The sequence below is a fragment of the Sinohyriopsis cumingii genome, chromosome 5 (genome assembly GCF_028554795.1).
Source record: "Sinohyriopsis cumingii isolate HCF-2022 chromosome 5, ASM2855479v2, whole genome shotgun sequence".
Lineage (NCBI taxonomy): Eukaryota > Metazoa > Mollusca > Bivalvia > Unionida > Unionidae > Sinohyriopsis > Sinohyriopsis cumingii.
In genome coordinates, this window is record NC_142965.1 from 62709296 (window position 1) to 62726443 (window position 17148).

Genomic DNA, 17148 nt, shown 5'->3' on the forward strand with positions numbered 1-17148 from the left:
GTTTATCTACCAGGTATCAATCACCTGACATTAACTAACTTCCCTGTACGTGACCATATATTACTGGTGGCCAATATCTATGAATGACTTGATATAAATTAAGTTTGTGTGTTTGGAATACACTTAAAACGCACGCAAATTTATAAACATTCAGATCCTATATAGTTACTTCAGATAATCCTAGTTTATCCGGCAGATATCCCTGTATCGGAAGAACTTCAATAGCATTATCTCCGTATAGTTAATTTGGCAGACAATACAAATTTATTTTTTTCCTAGATATTGAATTACCTTATTATACTTCAAATTGTTGCTTGCGAAATTTATAAGCATTCGGGTAAACTTTGTGTATGCAGCCAGTATCTAGATATTACCTGACACTAACATTATCGTCATTTAAATTATATGCCTTTTTTCTTTTTGGGGTTCAAGCGGATGAAGTCTATAAATTATTTCAGATAATATGAACTGTATGACATGTATCCCAATATTAACTGACTAAAAATTCAATGGCTAATTGCTTTAGACGTAACATTTATTAATTATATAAAGTCATTTGAGCTAACATATTTTCAATAAACTTAATGAATGTACGCTTCGTATTTGTATTTGATAAATATAATTCCCTCCAACCGTTTATGGGTGGTTGCTTTCAACGTAATCATTTTGACACCTGTGTTAATTAAACAAGCAGATTGACCAGGGTTACAATATAACACGTGTTCATTGGCCAAGCAACAGATTAAGCCTGGGGTTACAATATAACACGTGTTCATTGGCCAAGCAATAGATTACGCCTGGGGTTACAATATAACACGGGCTCATTGCCCAAGCAACAGATTAGGCATGGGGTTCCAATATAACACGTGTTCATAAGCCTAGCAATAGACGAGGCCTAGGGTTACAATATAAAACGTTTTCATTGGCCAAGCAACAGACGAGGTGTGGGGTTACACTATCACCCCTGAGTTCACTAGCCGAGCTACAAATAAGGCCTGGGGTTACACTATGACACGCGTGTTCATTTGCCTTGCTGTTGTCGAGGGATGGGGTTACACTATGACACCTGTTTTGATTAACTAGGCACGTCTGTGGATTAACCAGGTTATAGACGATACCTGAGGTTACAATATTACATCTGTGTGCCTTAGCCAAGCTATAGACGATTCCTTCTGTTACAATATGACACCCGTCTAATAGCCAGCTATAGGCCAGGCACTTGGGTCACAATATAACTCATAAATGGTTACAATATGACTCCTGTATTGATTAGCCAAACTATAGACAAGGCACAGAGGTTACAACATGACACCTGTATTGATTTGTCAAGCTACATATATGGCCTGGAGCTATATAGTTTCCAGAAGCTACAGTATGTCTGCTGGCCTGTCCTTGCTTGCTTGATTGTAATATTGCCGATATTTAACAAGATATCCAGACAAATGACCTTGACATTTCAATCTTTATTTTCTCGTGAAAGTGTTTGTTTGTGCTAAGAAAGGAAAACACTAATTCACATTGGGTAGGTGTCAATAGTGATATTTTTATTTTATATGATGCTCTATGGTAATGAGTAGGGTGTGGTTATCATTGTTTTGGGGTGAGATCAAAATGATCATTAGAAAACTATCAATAAATTATGGCTTACAGCTGACCAATTATAATGTAAACCAATTCACAGTTCTAAACTTAACGTTGTATATTTTATTTGTCTGGGTCCTTGCTGTCTGAACTATGACATCCGCATGTTTTTACGTATGTGACATATACTAATTCATCTTGCTATAACGTTTGGTATGTTTGGCCCAAATTCAACAAATCTGTCTTCAGTACCTCAATAGTATTGTTGAATTACGTATGCAAATTTTCACAACAAAATCTTTAATATGAAATACAATGATATATCAATAAGAACACAAATCTTTGACAGGGATTCATTAGCACAATACTGTTATTCTATTTAAATGTAGATGAGTCTACACTTTGTTATTATTAGTCAAAATCTATACATGTCAATTAATTTCGTTTGGGAAATGACCCTTGTATCAATAAAATACTATGTAAATAATGAAAACATAAGAATCCCTGTTTCACATTCCGGATGAATCTGGATACTTGTTCTAAATCGCTCAACACTGTATTTCCTTGCTCAAGCATTAATTCAGTGGTTGCAATGTGTATCCATTGGGAACGATTCATGGCTAGTTCTAAATTGAACGGATTAGTGTTCCGCATGAATTTGCTGGAACCATGTTCTCTTCTGTAAGGTCCACCCAAACTGACTTTTGTAGATAAAGGTATTTGCAGCGACAGCGTGATGATAATTCTGAGATAGTTATACATTATCAAGATTTTTTGGGGAATTTCCCTTGCGTTTGAATTAACAATACCTACCAATACCTAATTTACCTATGGTAATTCACAGATACATATTGTAAAATTCAAAACAACTTGAGGAATATAGCTGTATGCATATAATACGAATTACGTCTGGGTAATATACAAATATGCAGAAAATGTTAATTAGCGCGATATAATATATAACAGTTATGGCAGATACACTCAGAGGCGGCGTTAGGAGTACGCGGGGCCTAGGGTTGACCATGACCGCACGGGGCCAGAGTGAAAAACTGTGATCCAAGTTATCGAACAGCCGTTGTCCGCTAGTGGCGTTGAGAAAATGGTTGCATCTGTGCTGCAACCTGTTAACTGCGTTCCGAAATTGACTAAGTTGACTTCGCAACTTTGCATGCATTACGTGCGTCTGTATCAGCGTTCCCAATTTACCGGAGAATATAGTTTGACAAACTCATAAGGACGACCAAAGGCCTGAAGCGCGGGGCCCCCTCAAGAGCGGGGCCTGGGGCGGCCGCCCCACTTGCCACCTCCAAACGCCGTTCCTGGATACACTTTTTGGCCAGGTCGGTGCAAGTTTCAATATCGGTACTAATGGATTGACGTAACGTATGCAGTTTCATCTGACTTGCACAGGTTACTTTTTCTCACGTTAGGTCCTCATTTATTATCACACATGACTGATTTTCATTTTATTTTGGTATATGTAGATATTTAATAATACCTTTTAAAAGTCAAGAACCATACTTGAGGTTTTTTAATGTACATTAGTATTAATACTCAAGCATGCAGTGTCAATTGCGCAGAAACGACACGTTATATAATGTACAACGGTCAGAATAATAGTCGTCTTCTATCGTGTATATAGTATTAGTAGTAGTAGTAGTAGTAGTAGTAGTAGTAGCTATTGTTGTTGCAATGAGTCTATGTTGTTTTCACGTTTATTTTTGACAGCCTTTTTATTTAATGACAATATAGTTGACCCGCATAGAAGAAATGAAGCAGACTGCACAATACATCATTGACGTGTTGCTCCAGGCCTCTTCCTATCTGGGAATAGTCTCTTTTTCCTCATCTGCAACAATACTGGCTCATTTAACTGAGATAAAAAATGACACCGACCGTCAAAATCTTAAAAACAACATATTGCCTTTAACTGCCAAAGGCGGAACAGGAATCGGCCAGGGACTGCTAAAAGCAAAGGAGGTAAATTTCAGCCTTGTTTTCAACATAGCAGCAACGAACTTCTATTATCTTGATAATTAGTTATGGGCTTTGAGTTGATATCTTCTGTATATAATTTTAAGGATGAAAATATCAACTCTCCTTCACCAGCAGGACATGCACGAAAGTCCGATGTATTGAAATGCAGACAGCAAAATGGTACTGGTACTTTCAGGGCACATCGGGTTATATCACATAATAAACTAAGGCACATACAATTGTATCCGCAGAATGAGGTTGGGCTTGGTTTACAAGAAAATGAAACATTGTCTTACAGGGCCGTAAAAATTATAGTATGGTCCAGCCATGCGTACTATATTATTTGATGGAATATGAATAAGGAATGAAGACAAGAAATATACCTAGATAGAAAAATCGCCCTCCGCCAATACAAAATGTTTGGTATCTAATGTATAACGACGTTAAAATAAAATATAAAACTGTAGACATTTATACGATCAAAATATTTTTTCCGATCGTTTTATGTACTGGACTGAAAAGTCTAATATGCTTTGATCACCTCAAAATTACAATTTGCTTATACATAACACTTTTTGGCGTAGTTGAAACCTTTAGTGCCCGCGAATCTAAATAATTTCGGCCTCAATTACATGAATATAATCTACATATCACCTGGATGACGATTTCTCCTTCCCCAATGTTTACAAGACGTCACTATCATGATAATAGATTTTGTCGAAACTCTATTTAATTAACTTCAAATAAACAAACTATCTACACAATCATTTAGATTTAGGACAAAACCAAGTAGGAATAGAAAAACATTACAACTTCGGCTGGATTGCTTTGGATGAACGAGCCATACATTTTCAAGCAATATTGCTAGCTTGACTTGTTTTCAGTCCTTCATTTACAGCGTAAATACCCTTCGTTTCAGCAGGTGCGTGTAAGAAAAGTACAGCCATTCAATCACATTGGAGTTCTAGATTGGGTTCTTGAAGAAATATATTAGTATATACATTTATCTGGTACGAAGTCCTGCACCTATTTTTCAATATTCTAACTCAAACTGCTAATCCGGAAACAGAAAATGTATTAAAAGCCCGTCAAAAGACTATTTAAAGCTGTATGGTTATTCGTGGGTAAATTTGTAGAGTAATATAAAAAGCAATGACACACTACAAAATTTCTGTTTCGATGTAATCACTAAATAATTTTGTTTGAGATATTGTTTATCTATATTTTTCGTCTTATTTTTCTTGCTCACGATCTTATACACGTGTATGTATAAATCTCTGCTCGCACAAGTCATGTGTATGTTTCAGTTATTTGAAGCTAGTGGAAAGGGTACTCACGAAAGCGAGATCATCTTAATAACTGACGGAGAAGAAAACATATCACCCTACATTGCAAATGTCACGGATGTTCTGATACAAGCTGGAATTGTGGTCCATACAATCGCAGTCAATGAGAGCGCGCAACAGGATTTGAAAGAACTGGCTCAAGCTACTGGAGGAACCTTTCTAGCATTCTTAGAGAAACAGTCAGTTACATTGATAGACGTCTTCTCTCAAGTCATTATATCCGGCGATGCAATTCCAGATACGAATACTCCAGGAACTGTTAGTGGATATTGTCCTTTTATAATATAATGTTCTATTGTTAAAAACAGCAGTCAATATTCATGTAGAAATTTTTAAGCACACACAAGAACTCATAGAATGGACTTCTGTGCATCGTCTGTCAGTTATTATACACTCTGTATTGACTATCTTATTGACTGTCTTTTTGTTAAGACAAATAATTTGTCATCAAAATAGCGTTTGAATCTATACACCAAAGCTGTGTTGTTGATGGTGCTGTAATCTAAATAATTGATGGTGCTGTAATCTAATTGGTAGATTGTGTTGTAATCGAATTGTTTTACTTCCTTTGCAACTAGTTCCAATGAAATATTGAGTCCACTAAAGCATAAGCTGAAATATTTTACCAGTTGAATGCAACTTGATTCCTATATGGTATGTTTGATACTCTTACTTGCAGCACAGATTTATTTGATTCAGAATGTTTTCACAAACTCTTCAACTAAAATCCTAATTTGGAACCCTCATTCGAAACAGTTTGTTTTCATTTAAATCGAAATAATATTGTAACATATCGTGAACGATTTGACCGACAGTTATCAAATATCTTTAATCCGTTTCTAAACTGGTAACTATAGGGTTGAGCACTTTAGCTTCCTTAGCAACCATTCGATTTGATAGGAAAGGATTCAAGTAATATGTTCACCTTTTGTTTAGCACTGCCTTGCCGAATATTAAGGAAATTTCTTGGTACATTTCCTCTTACATTTTCTTCACAGCTTATGCTTGAGTGGACTGTCCTCTCAAATTGTTAAATGTTCATGTTTACCATATGTAAAATAGTTTTCCAACTTCTTTTCATCTGCAGTAGCAGTTACTGGAAGGTTTGCTAGTAATATTACATGCTTACTTGAAGAAAGTTGTCTAATTGAAATAGATACCTACATATGCATTGTTACACTCTGAAACAATTTTGTCAGGTACGCATTCATTCATTTCAGGGCAATTCTAGTCTCTTCGTTATGTGTTGCATTCATTATTTCCTTTCAAATACAATTGTCGGCACAAACACATGCAACAAATGTTAGGCAAATATACGGCTTAATTTATTAAATTGATAGCCCGCAGTGTTTTGAAGCATTTTCTCTTTGCCAAACTCTCAATAAAGACGTCTGTAGTTTTGTGAATTGAACCGAGATTTCTTAGTGTCAGCAAGACGATTTCGGTGTGAATGTAGTCGGGACATACATCTATTATTATTATTATTATTATTTGTTAAGTTTTGTTCTTGTTTTCTGATCTTCAAAAAAAGTTTGAGTAGGCTTGATATTATAATACCTTAACTTCACAATGTCTATGAATTCCACGATGGATATCATTTAGGTTGTGTTTATAAATATCAAACTATTCTTCCTGAATACAGTTAGGACAGCTTTCAGTTTAAGAATTAAATAAAAACGTCAATTATAAAGACTTGATTTTTTCAAAATGTATTTCTTTCAGATAATATCATACAGCAAAATCGCCTCGGCGAATGAGAACTACACAGAAACATTTGTAGTTGATTACGGTCTTGGAAAGGACACCATGTTCACGGTGACGTCAACATCATCATCGCCGGTGTTAGTGACGGTTGTTTGTCCCGACGGAAATAAAGCTCACAGTACTATAACGTCCACGGGAACACTAAATATCGCATGCGGAAATAATGGAACTTTGACAATGGTATATGTTCTTTCTGCCTCTCTGAAATGTATAATTCATAATTAACAATATTATTAGGAGAAATGAGCATAACTACAGATTATTCCTTTGGATAAAAAAAAAAAATAGGGATTGAAAACATATCTTAAAATAATAAATGTGTACAAATGAACAATCACAGCCTGTGAAGGTGATACGTCTTATCAATAAAATGCATGCTTAGGTCGAAACCATCCTAAGAACCTTGCACACTGCTGTTTTTGGAAATTATATCTGACCCGAAAATTTATTTTCCCTATTGTGAACGAATGGATATATTCATGCAAACTTACACATATCTGTTCTATTTCAGCCTGGTGCATATTCTTATAGTCTTTCCTCTTCCGGAGCAACCAACTACAACGTCTACGTTACATCATCCCCACGTGGTTCAAATGCAGATGTCATACGTGTGAGATGTTGGCTGTCCGATACTGAAGTCGATTTTACTTCTTCGTCTACCATACGCCTATACGTGGATGTGGAAAAGGGAAGATCTCCGGTTTTAAATGCAATTGTTACCGGAATGCTCATCCGCGGAGACGGTTCAAGTGTTAACCTGACTCTCCACGATACAGGAAGAGGTATGAGACATGAGGCTGAGAAATTAATTGAAAGATTAATTGCCTCTAATAACCAATGGAGTCTTTTATAATAACAATATATAGGAAATTTGTTGACATTTATTATTTTGGCTACCAATTTTTATTTCATCATTACATATATTATAAATTGCACAATTTTCTTTGCATTACATATATTTACAAATATTTTGCCTCTCTTTCTTTACAATTATAACATCTTTAGATTTAGTTTTCTGATTGAATCCTATTAATAATTTTGGGCTTCTAAAGCTATGCATTACCAATCGTCCCGAAAAAATTGCAATTTTCCACAGAAAGTAATAAAGCCCACCCGTTTGTAATTGGTTCCATTTTGAGAGCTGGCTAATCAATGTATGTAGTAAAAAGAAACAGGAAACCGGATACAAATATCAAACCTAAAAATCAATCTTTTCTTTTCCTCAAGGGGCAGACCTATTGGAAAATGACGGCTTGTACACAACGTACCTATACAAGAGTTACTTTACGGGTAATGGAAGATACAACATGAAGATCATGGTGTCCAGCGATGAGGGAACAGTGACTTATTCCTCAGCATTCGGTCAAAGAGCTCCTATAGTACCGGGAGGTATGAACGTTCTCAATTCCCTTCTGATACCTTATTTTGAGGACAAATCTATACTCATGTTGACATAGTTCAGTCATATATGAATGATTATGTCTAATAAAGACGGGAAAGGCCAAAAGTGATGTCCATCTTGAGGATCAAAAATGTACAGGTCATGGTTTTTCAAGAATGTTGAGGAAAAGCTACACATTAATATATTTAATGTCACCTGTTCCAGATCGTCCTGACTTGGTTCATGTATCTGGCTATTTGGATATTATATTAGTGAGGTCATGTGGATATTATATTAGTGAGGTCATGTGGATATTATATTAGTGAGGTCATGCGGATATTATATTAATGTGGTCATGTGGATATTATATTAATGAGCTCATGTGGATATTATATTAGTGAGGTTATGTGGATATTATATTAGTGAGGTCATGTGGATATTATATTAGTGAGGTCATGTGGATATTATATTAGTGAGGTCATGTAGATATTATATTAATGTGGTCATGTGGATATTATGTTAATGAGTTCATGTGGATATTATATTAGTGAGGTTATGTGGATATTATATTAGTGAGGTCATGTGGATATTATATTAATGAGCTCATGTGGATATTATATTAGTGAGGTCATGTGGATATTATATTAATGTGGTCATGTGGATATTATATTAATGAGCTCATGTGGATATTATATTAGTGAGGTTATGTGGATATTATATTAGTGAGGTCATGTGGATATTATATTAATGAGCCCATGTGGATATTATATTAGTGAGGTTATGTGGATATTATATTAGTGAGGTCATGTGGATATTATATTAATGAGCTCATGTTGATTTTATATTAGTGAGGTTATGTGGATATTATATTAGTGAGGTCATGTGGATATTATATTAATGAGCTCATGTGGATATTATATTAGTGAGCTCATGTGGATATTATATTAGTGAGGTCATGTGGATATTATATTAATGAGCTCATGTGGATATTATATTAGTGAGGTTATGTGGATATTATATTAGTGAGATCATGTGGATATTATATTAATGAGGTCATGTGGATATTATGTTAGTGAGGTTATGTGGATATTATATTAGTGAGATCATGTGGATATTATATTAATGAGGTCATGTGGATATTATATTAGTGAGGTTATATTCTCGTTCTTAAGCCCATCACATGCAGCTTATGACTGATGCAAAAAATTCTCTGCAGCCGAAGAACAAAAATCATCCTTGGAGTCTATTCAAGCCTTCATGCGGAGCATTATTCCAAATGAATTTACGGTGAAAAACTACAGCTCTTCAGCCCCCGACACTTCCCCGCCAGATGCAATCACGGATCTACGTATTGCGAATGCAACTACTAATGCAGTTGTCCTTGAATTCACAGCGCCAGGGGAAGACTTTGACTTGGGTCAAGGTAAACAAGCCACATAGATCAGAGTTGACTGAACTAATCTATCTATCTATCTATCTATCTATCTATCTATATATATATATATATATATATATATATATATATATATATATATATATATATATATATATATATATCTGTCTATCTATCTATCTATCTATCTATCTATATATATATATATATATATATATATATATATATATATATATATATGTGTGTGTGTGTGTGTGTGTGTGTGTGTGTGTGTGTGTGTGTGTGTGTGTGTTTCAGGGTTCGACAGCAGGCTATACTGTATCTTGTTTTGAGTGGTCGCAAATCTCAGATCTGTAGTTTTTTGTAGTATTGAATTAATTTACATGCTAACAAATGTAAATGATAAATGATATCAGTTATTGATTCTTTTCTATTTGATTTGGGTCTTTAAATCACACAGCCTTTCGAGTAAAGTACTCGAACTTACATGTCGGAAATTAATAGTTGCGTATCATAGTCTAACCGTGTAAAGCGGTTTGATAGTTTGCGTAGATGTCTTAGTGGAGTAAGTGATAGTGAGTTAAGTGTAGTATCTTTACCGCCGTTACACACACACACATACACACACACACACACACACATATATATATATATATGATTTTAGCCCAATATTACGAGGTTAGAACCTCAAACAGTACCAATACTCTTCTCAACGACTTTGACTCGGGTACGCTTCTCAACACCAGTAATATAGTGCCCAAGGCCTCTGGCGAGACTGAACAGTTGGCATTTGAAGGAAGTAAACCTGGATCCAGTAAGGACGAATCAGTTTGGTATGTTGGCATCCGCGCTGTGGACAGAAATAACAACAAGGGAAGCGTGTCTAATATCGTAACTCTCGGAAGAGCTGCTTCCTTCAACATCACAGACAACGTTACCGTGATCGTAATTGAAAACCCTGATCCCAATGGGCAACTGGAACATGACGTGAACACATTGAGGACAACAATAATCATTGTCGTTGTCGTGGTGGTTGCTGCTTTACTCGGTCTTGTAATTGGTGGATTGTTCTTGTACATAAAGATAAAGAAATCTGGACGAATGGATATGATTAACAACGGTAAAAGTACAGTACTTACATCTTCCTTGATATTAATGGATTGAATGTAAATACAATGGCAGATGAGCATTTACATTCTATATCCAAATGTATGCAGCGTGTTAGTTTTTCTTTTCGTCCCATAATATCCTAGTTAAGCTCAATTCGACACATAACATAAATAGCTAGTTAGGTCTCTAATGAACTAATTAGACTAAATAAGACACTGCCTGAGTTAAGCTAAATTAGACATATGATACAATAATCTAATGTACTAGCTACGCTAATTTTGACAAATAAGACCATAGGCTACGTTAGATATATAACACCCTAGCGAGGCTACGTTAGACATTGAATACCCTAGTTAGGCTAAATTAGACAAATAATACCTGGTTTGATTGGGTTATACATATAAAATGCTAATCAGGTTAACATCGACATGTAGTACCCTTAAAGGCAAATTTAGACATCTAATGCCCTGGTTTAGGCTAAGTTAGTCATATTTACCCTAGATAGGCTTCGTTATAGACATAATATCCTAGTTAGGCTACTTTAGACATAATATCATTGTTAGGCTAAATTAATAATATAATACCCTCGCGCGCGCGCGCACGTGTGTGTGTGTGCGCGCGCGTGCGCTTTGGATTTTCTCTACGATATCTGCAGTACGGCAGTTTATAGTGATGTCATTGAGGCATCATGCCGCAGACATGTAACATGATGTCCCACCCAGTCACATTATCCTGACACCAGGCCGACCAGTCCTAACACTAACCTCTAAATCCTGAGCGCCAAGCGAAGCAGCTGTTAGTACCATTTTATGACTCTTTCGTATGACTCGGCTGGGGATGAAACCCGCGATCTTCCGCAGCCGAGTCGGATGCTCCAACCACTAGGCCACCGGAGCGGTCGCCCTAGTTTGGTTAAATTAAACATCTAATATTCTAATTAATAAGCTAAACAATCTATACGCACATGTCCTTTTGTTTATATTACGGCTAAAATATAAAATGCCTTTCATAGATGTTGGTGTTTGTTCCTTATCATACACACTAGTCACCATGTCTTTCAGCATGGCTGCTTACAATATGTTTTCAGACTATCTGTTTTAAGGCTCTAAATGTCAGTAAATATTTTGTCAGTATATATCGCAATATTGCAGTAACTCGAGAAAAGTACTCATCCATGTTATATTTATAGTAATTGTCCGTTAAAAAATTCATTAGTTATATATTTCCACATTTAATGAACTACTTTAATTTTAAAACATGTACTGTATTGATTACAGGAACAACAATGAAATCAATCGCACCAACCAGCCATTTTAAATACACTGAGACAGCATGGGTGACACAATCACATACTTAAATGAAAGGTGAATAACGCGCGCGTGTGTGTGTGTGTGTGTGATTTTGATTTTTAACGTAGCTTTAACAATTTTTCAGACCGCTCTGGTGCCTTAGTGGTTTGAACGTCCGCCTCGGATGCGGGAGGTTGTGGGTTCGATCCCCGGCCGAGCCATATCAAAGACTTACAAAATGGTACTAACAGCTGCCTCGCTTGACGCTCAGCATTAAGAGGTTAGTGTTAGGACTGGTCGGCCTGGTGTCAGGATAATGTGACTGCTACATCATGCTACATGTCAGCGGCATGATGCCCCAGTGCTAGATATCACTATGAACTGACACACTGCAGACATCGTAGCGATATGACTGAAAAATTGTTAAATCTACGTTAAAAATCCAAATCACACACACACACACACACACTTTTTCAGTCATATTGCTACGATGTCAGCAGTGTGGCAGTTTATAGAAATATCTAGCTGTGAGACCTCATGTAGTAGACATGTAGAATGATGTCCCACCCAGTCATATTATCCTGACACCAGGCCGACCAGTCTTAACACTAGCATTTTAATGTTGAGCGCCTAGCGAGGCAGCTGTTAGTACAATATTTTTATAAGCGCTTAGTATAACTCGGCCGGTGTTCGAACCTGAATTCGAGACGGACGAACTAATCCCTAAGCCACATGAAAAATCTGCGAATAATGTAACTTTTAAGTCCATCTGATGACATATATCATAATCGTGAAAAATGCATAAATATTAATATAAATGTTTGATGATATTTAATACCATACCATACACATAATACCATACACACATACAAACATCCATCCATCCATCCATACATACATACATACACACACATACATCCATATAAACATACTTACATATATACATACATACATACGTTTCTTCCCGATAAAACACTGGATGACTAAAGTTGTCCTCATCGACTTCCAGGACGAACTACATATGTACGTACATACATACATACATACATACATACATACATACATACATACAAACATACATGCATACATACATCTGTAGTTCATCCAGGAAGTCGATGAGGACCACTTTAGTCATCCAGTGTTTTATCGGGAAGAAATGCTCTGTGGGTGCGTAGGTGGCTGATGAGGCCGATGTGCGCCTTGAATGTTCTGTGGCATTGTGGACATGGGATGATAGCAACGCTGATCGTGGGGTAACTGGCTCGGGATTCCCGGCCCTGTCTCCGTTATTCTGCCGCGGCTGTCCTGTTGGCCTAGGAAGCTGCAGCACCTGTAGTGATGGAACAGCGCCACACGACCCTGTCCTAGTCAGAGTACTCCCACGTTTCATAGCTAATGCTAAAGTTCTTCAAGGACGTTTTCAGGGTGTCATTGTATAGTTTTCTCTGACTTCCTTTGTTGCGTATTCCTTGTTGAAGCTCGCCATAAAAGAGTTTGTTTTAGAAGCCGGTGGTCTGGCATGCGATCTACATGGCCTGCCCATTGCAACTGTGATTGCATCGAGATGGTGTAGATACTGGAAAAGTTTGCTTTTGCAAGGATCTCAGTATCCGGGATCATGTCTTGCCACTTGATGTTTAGTAGGCTTCTGAGGCAGGTAGTGTGGAAGTGGTTCAATTTCTTTGCATGGCGCTGTTACACTGTCCAGGTTTCGCAAATGTATAAAAACACAGAGAGTACTATCTCTCTGTACACTTTCAACTTTGACTGAAGATTAATGCCTCTTCTGTTCCAGACCTTGGCTTGTAGTCTGCCAGATGCTGCGATGGCCTTTGCAATCCTGGCATTTACTTCGTCATATATTACGACATTCTGGGACAGAGTGCTGCCAAGATAGGTGAACCTGTTCACTGCGCTCTTTTTGTAGCCGTTGACTGTGATATTTGGCTCAGCATATGGTTTTCCTGGGGCTGGCTGATATATTATTTCAGTCTTCTTTGTGTTGATCGTAAGGCCGAAATTTGTGCAAGCATCAGATAATTTGTCAACGTTGCTTTGCATATCAGGTCCAGAGCCAGCGTTGAGGGTACAGCCATCATCAAATAGAAAGTCTCTGATGATGTATGTTGTGACCTTAGTTTTTGCCCCGCGCCTCCTGAACCTGAACAGTTTGCCATCAATTCGGTATCTGATGCTAATTCCCACGTCACCATCTCCGAAGGCATCAGTGAGCATGGCTAAGAACATGTGACTGAAAAGTGTTGGCGCCAGTACACAGCCCTGCTTCACTCCGTTTGAGACAGGAAAGGGATCTGATATCTCACCTTTGTTCCGGACTCTAGCTTCCATACCATCATAGTGATACATTTTCTTGGGCATCCGTACTTGGCCATGATCTTCCACAGGCTCTCTCTGCTAACAATGTCAGTGTCTACAAGGTGACGTGATAATGTGCGATATTAATAAGATTTCAGATTACTTAATGAAACCATGAATTAGTTTGGTATAATGGACCCTCCCTAATTTCTTTACATAGGGAATGTTTTGACTAGTTTAGGTATAGCTGTATTGTATTTGAGATGAGAATAATTATTTGCATTAGTTATTGGAGTTTGTATTACATAGCGTTAAGTGCTAATATCCGGCTCGAAAAGGCATGCTAATGAGTCGTTCAAATGTGGAACTAAAGAAAATCTGTGTGCATGTGTGAAATTAGAGATTCGCTCGTTATTATGAGACCTCTTGTTTGTAACGATATCATACACATAAGAATGATATGAAAGCATTGATATAATTCATTGACTACCTTTAATATCACACGCAATAAAAATAACCGTCCGAACTTTGTCCTGATAATATGAATACTTTAAGTGTTTGCAAATTCGAACGAAAATAATTTTCGGCACCAGGCTTTACATACATACAAGAACTTCCTATTGACGAATAGTATATATGATTTAACTAATTAGTTGTTTTGTAAACAATTGGTAATATTTATAAAGTCTGTACATTTCGCAACAGATTCTTAAATAATTTCAACGAATTGTACTCAACACCGTTCCAACTCACTGTCTGGTGTACCATACTTTTAAAGAGTTGGTTAGTTTCATATATTACCACTGGTTTTCTACGTAAATATTGTTTACACCTGATTCAGATTCATAAGGAGTAAATGTAATTTTCTATATGAGTACCAGCATTAGGACATTGGACATTTTCTATTTTCTATGCTAGTACCAGCATTAGGTCATTGGACACTTTGTATTTTCAAATGTGCCTGTTTTGTTTTATTTGCAGTGACGTAGAAGTACGCAATAAACGGGATACGACCCTTTCGAAGTACCTAATTAATAGTTAGAAAAGGAGCTCTTTCTACGAGAGGAAACGAGAAAGCAGCACATTGCTCGAGAAGAAACGGAACGTGCTATAAATTGCCTAATGTTGCCAAAGAGAATTTATGAAACAAATAGACAAGAATTTAGACGTATTCTTATGAGAAAGATCATCGATCATAAGTAACACGAAACAATATCATGGCATTTTATAGCCAGAGTGCTTTTACATTTTTTTCATAAACTCGTGCCTTAAATGTTACATTGTAAATAGATTCTACAAAAGTAAGGCCTTTACAAAGGACTATTTTCAAAGTAGAAGTAGGATATGATTTGGTAATTGATTCGAACATGATTTCTTGATATGTTTACAACGTAACTTGCAGAGAATAACATTAGCGTTTTTAAGATTTGATTCTCTTCGTTAATCGCTTCAAATGTCGTACTTTGAAACGATTTTCTTTGAGATATATAAACTAATACTGTAGCCAGTCAATATAAAAAGTAACTAATAGTGTACCCAGCTAATATGAAAAGTAAATATCATTGTACCCAGTCAATATGAAAAGTTAAAAATGCTGTATCCAGTCAATATGAAAAGTAACTAATGTTGTGTCCAGTCCACATAAAAAGTAATTAATATTGTAATCAAGCAAGATGAAAAGAAATTATTACTGGTGATTTGCCCGTAGCGACGTAACAGTTTTGATCATATCATTACCATTACATCATCAAGAGTCATGTTTATGCTAAACGCACTGAGTACGCACATGTATATCGCGAATTCGTAAATATAAAATTTGGTAGTGTGCACAGTACTAACTCAGGCTCGTAAATATGAAATTTAGAAATTTTAAATACGCAATGTTTTACATTTACTCTTTTGTTTTCATGTGTATTATGAATAGTATGCCCAAACGATTTCCTTCTTAGCACTGAACGATATTTTTCGGTATCTGGGGATCTCAAACCAAATATGTCTCAAAAGCAAAGTCTTTAACGGCAATTCCTAATTCATATGTTTTCTGATGAGTTATTTTGTGTTGGTTGGTAGAATATTCTGTACAATGCATTTTTAGAGTTATGTATAAATATTCATCGACTTTCAATAAAGTTAATCTATCTCTTACTATATTTATTTATACGTTGTGCTATGACACATGAATGAATAAGCAGTCTTTTTATACATATAAAAGAAAATAGATGCTAATTTTGTACTAAATCACAGGCTTTCAAAAATCATCTCAATAATTGCTTATTATTCCTCTAAAATAAATGTAATTTATTTTTATATAAAAACACTACACAATGAGATCAAAATGTTATAGGAACAACCGATTGCAAATTATAGCTACGGCTAAAACGACACATTCAGTACGATGCAAACACGAAGATACAGCATAGCTCTATCATTCCGTCACTCCTTTCAGCCCTTCATCTCTTTTCACACCTTCGCACATTTTACAGCTCTACAGTTCGAGATATCGCGTCGTAAATTGGACCGCTCACTGACAAGACTTTCCGTACTGTCATGTTTGACTCTGCAACGAGCCTATATGTACACATGCTATGTTGCAATATTTGTTGAATATAGTCTATGAATGTTTTAAATTTTGATTATTGGATATAGAATGTAAGGCTAAAACAACAAAGAAAGATTTATCGGCCTCCTAAGTAAAAGGTTTGAAATTTCGTCAGCCAATGGCTATGACCGTAATTTTTGACCAATAGCACACGTACAAATTCTCACTGCGTGTGGCTTAAGTAGATGGATTAGATGAAGCATTTATATCAGACTTTGATAGCATACGATGTAATTTTCATAGAAATGAGTGGCAGAATTATTAGAGACTGACATATCATTTGGACTGTTTATCAAACAGTCACGTGTATGTAATCCTACGCATGACAAGCTCTTTCAAATAATAATACGGTTTTATATCCAGAGCAAGACTATAGATTCCACCTTAACATC

At 36.2% G+C, this 17148-nt stretch overlaps 1 protein-coding gene across 6 annotated transcripts in view; it reads left to right on the forward strand.

The window, feature by feature from the left end:
- Nucleotides 1-16258, forward strand: part of LOC149799304 (calcium-activated chloride channel regulator 1-like) — a 25204-nt gene extending 8946 nt beyond the window's left edge. Inside the window, exons 6-14 of one of the 6 annotated variants that reach the window (XM_089958612.1) lie at nucleotides 3334-3561; nucleotides 4866-5162; nucleotides 6627-6848; nucleotides 7180-7450; nucleotides 7896-8057; nucleotides 9266-9472; nucleotides 10107-10562; nucleotides 11830-11916; nucleotides 15139-16258. In XM_089958612.1, coding sequence (XP_089814738.1) covers nucleotides 3334-3561; nucleotides 4866-5162; nucleotides 6627-6848; nucleotides 7180-7450; nucleotides 7896-8057; nucleotides 9266-9472; nucleotides 10107-10562; nucleotides 11830-11909 — 1923 coding nt within the window. In that variant the 3' untranslated portion in view covers nucleotides 11910-11916; nucleotides 15139-16258. The remainder of the gene's footprint in view (nucleotides 1-3333; nucleotides 3562-4865; nucleotides 5163-6626; nucleotides 6849-7179; nucleotides 7451-7895; nucleotides 8058-9265; nucleotides 9473-10106; nucleotides 10563-11829; nucleotides 11917-15138) is intronic. The other 5 variants (XM_089958613.1, XM_089958614.1, XM_089958615.1 and 2 more) reach the window with 5 other exon arrangements.
- Nucleotides 16259-17148: the final 890 nt, after the last annotated feature.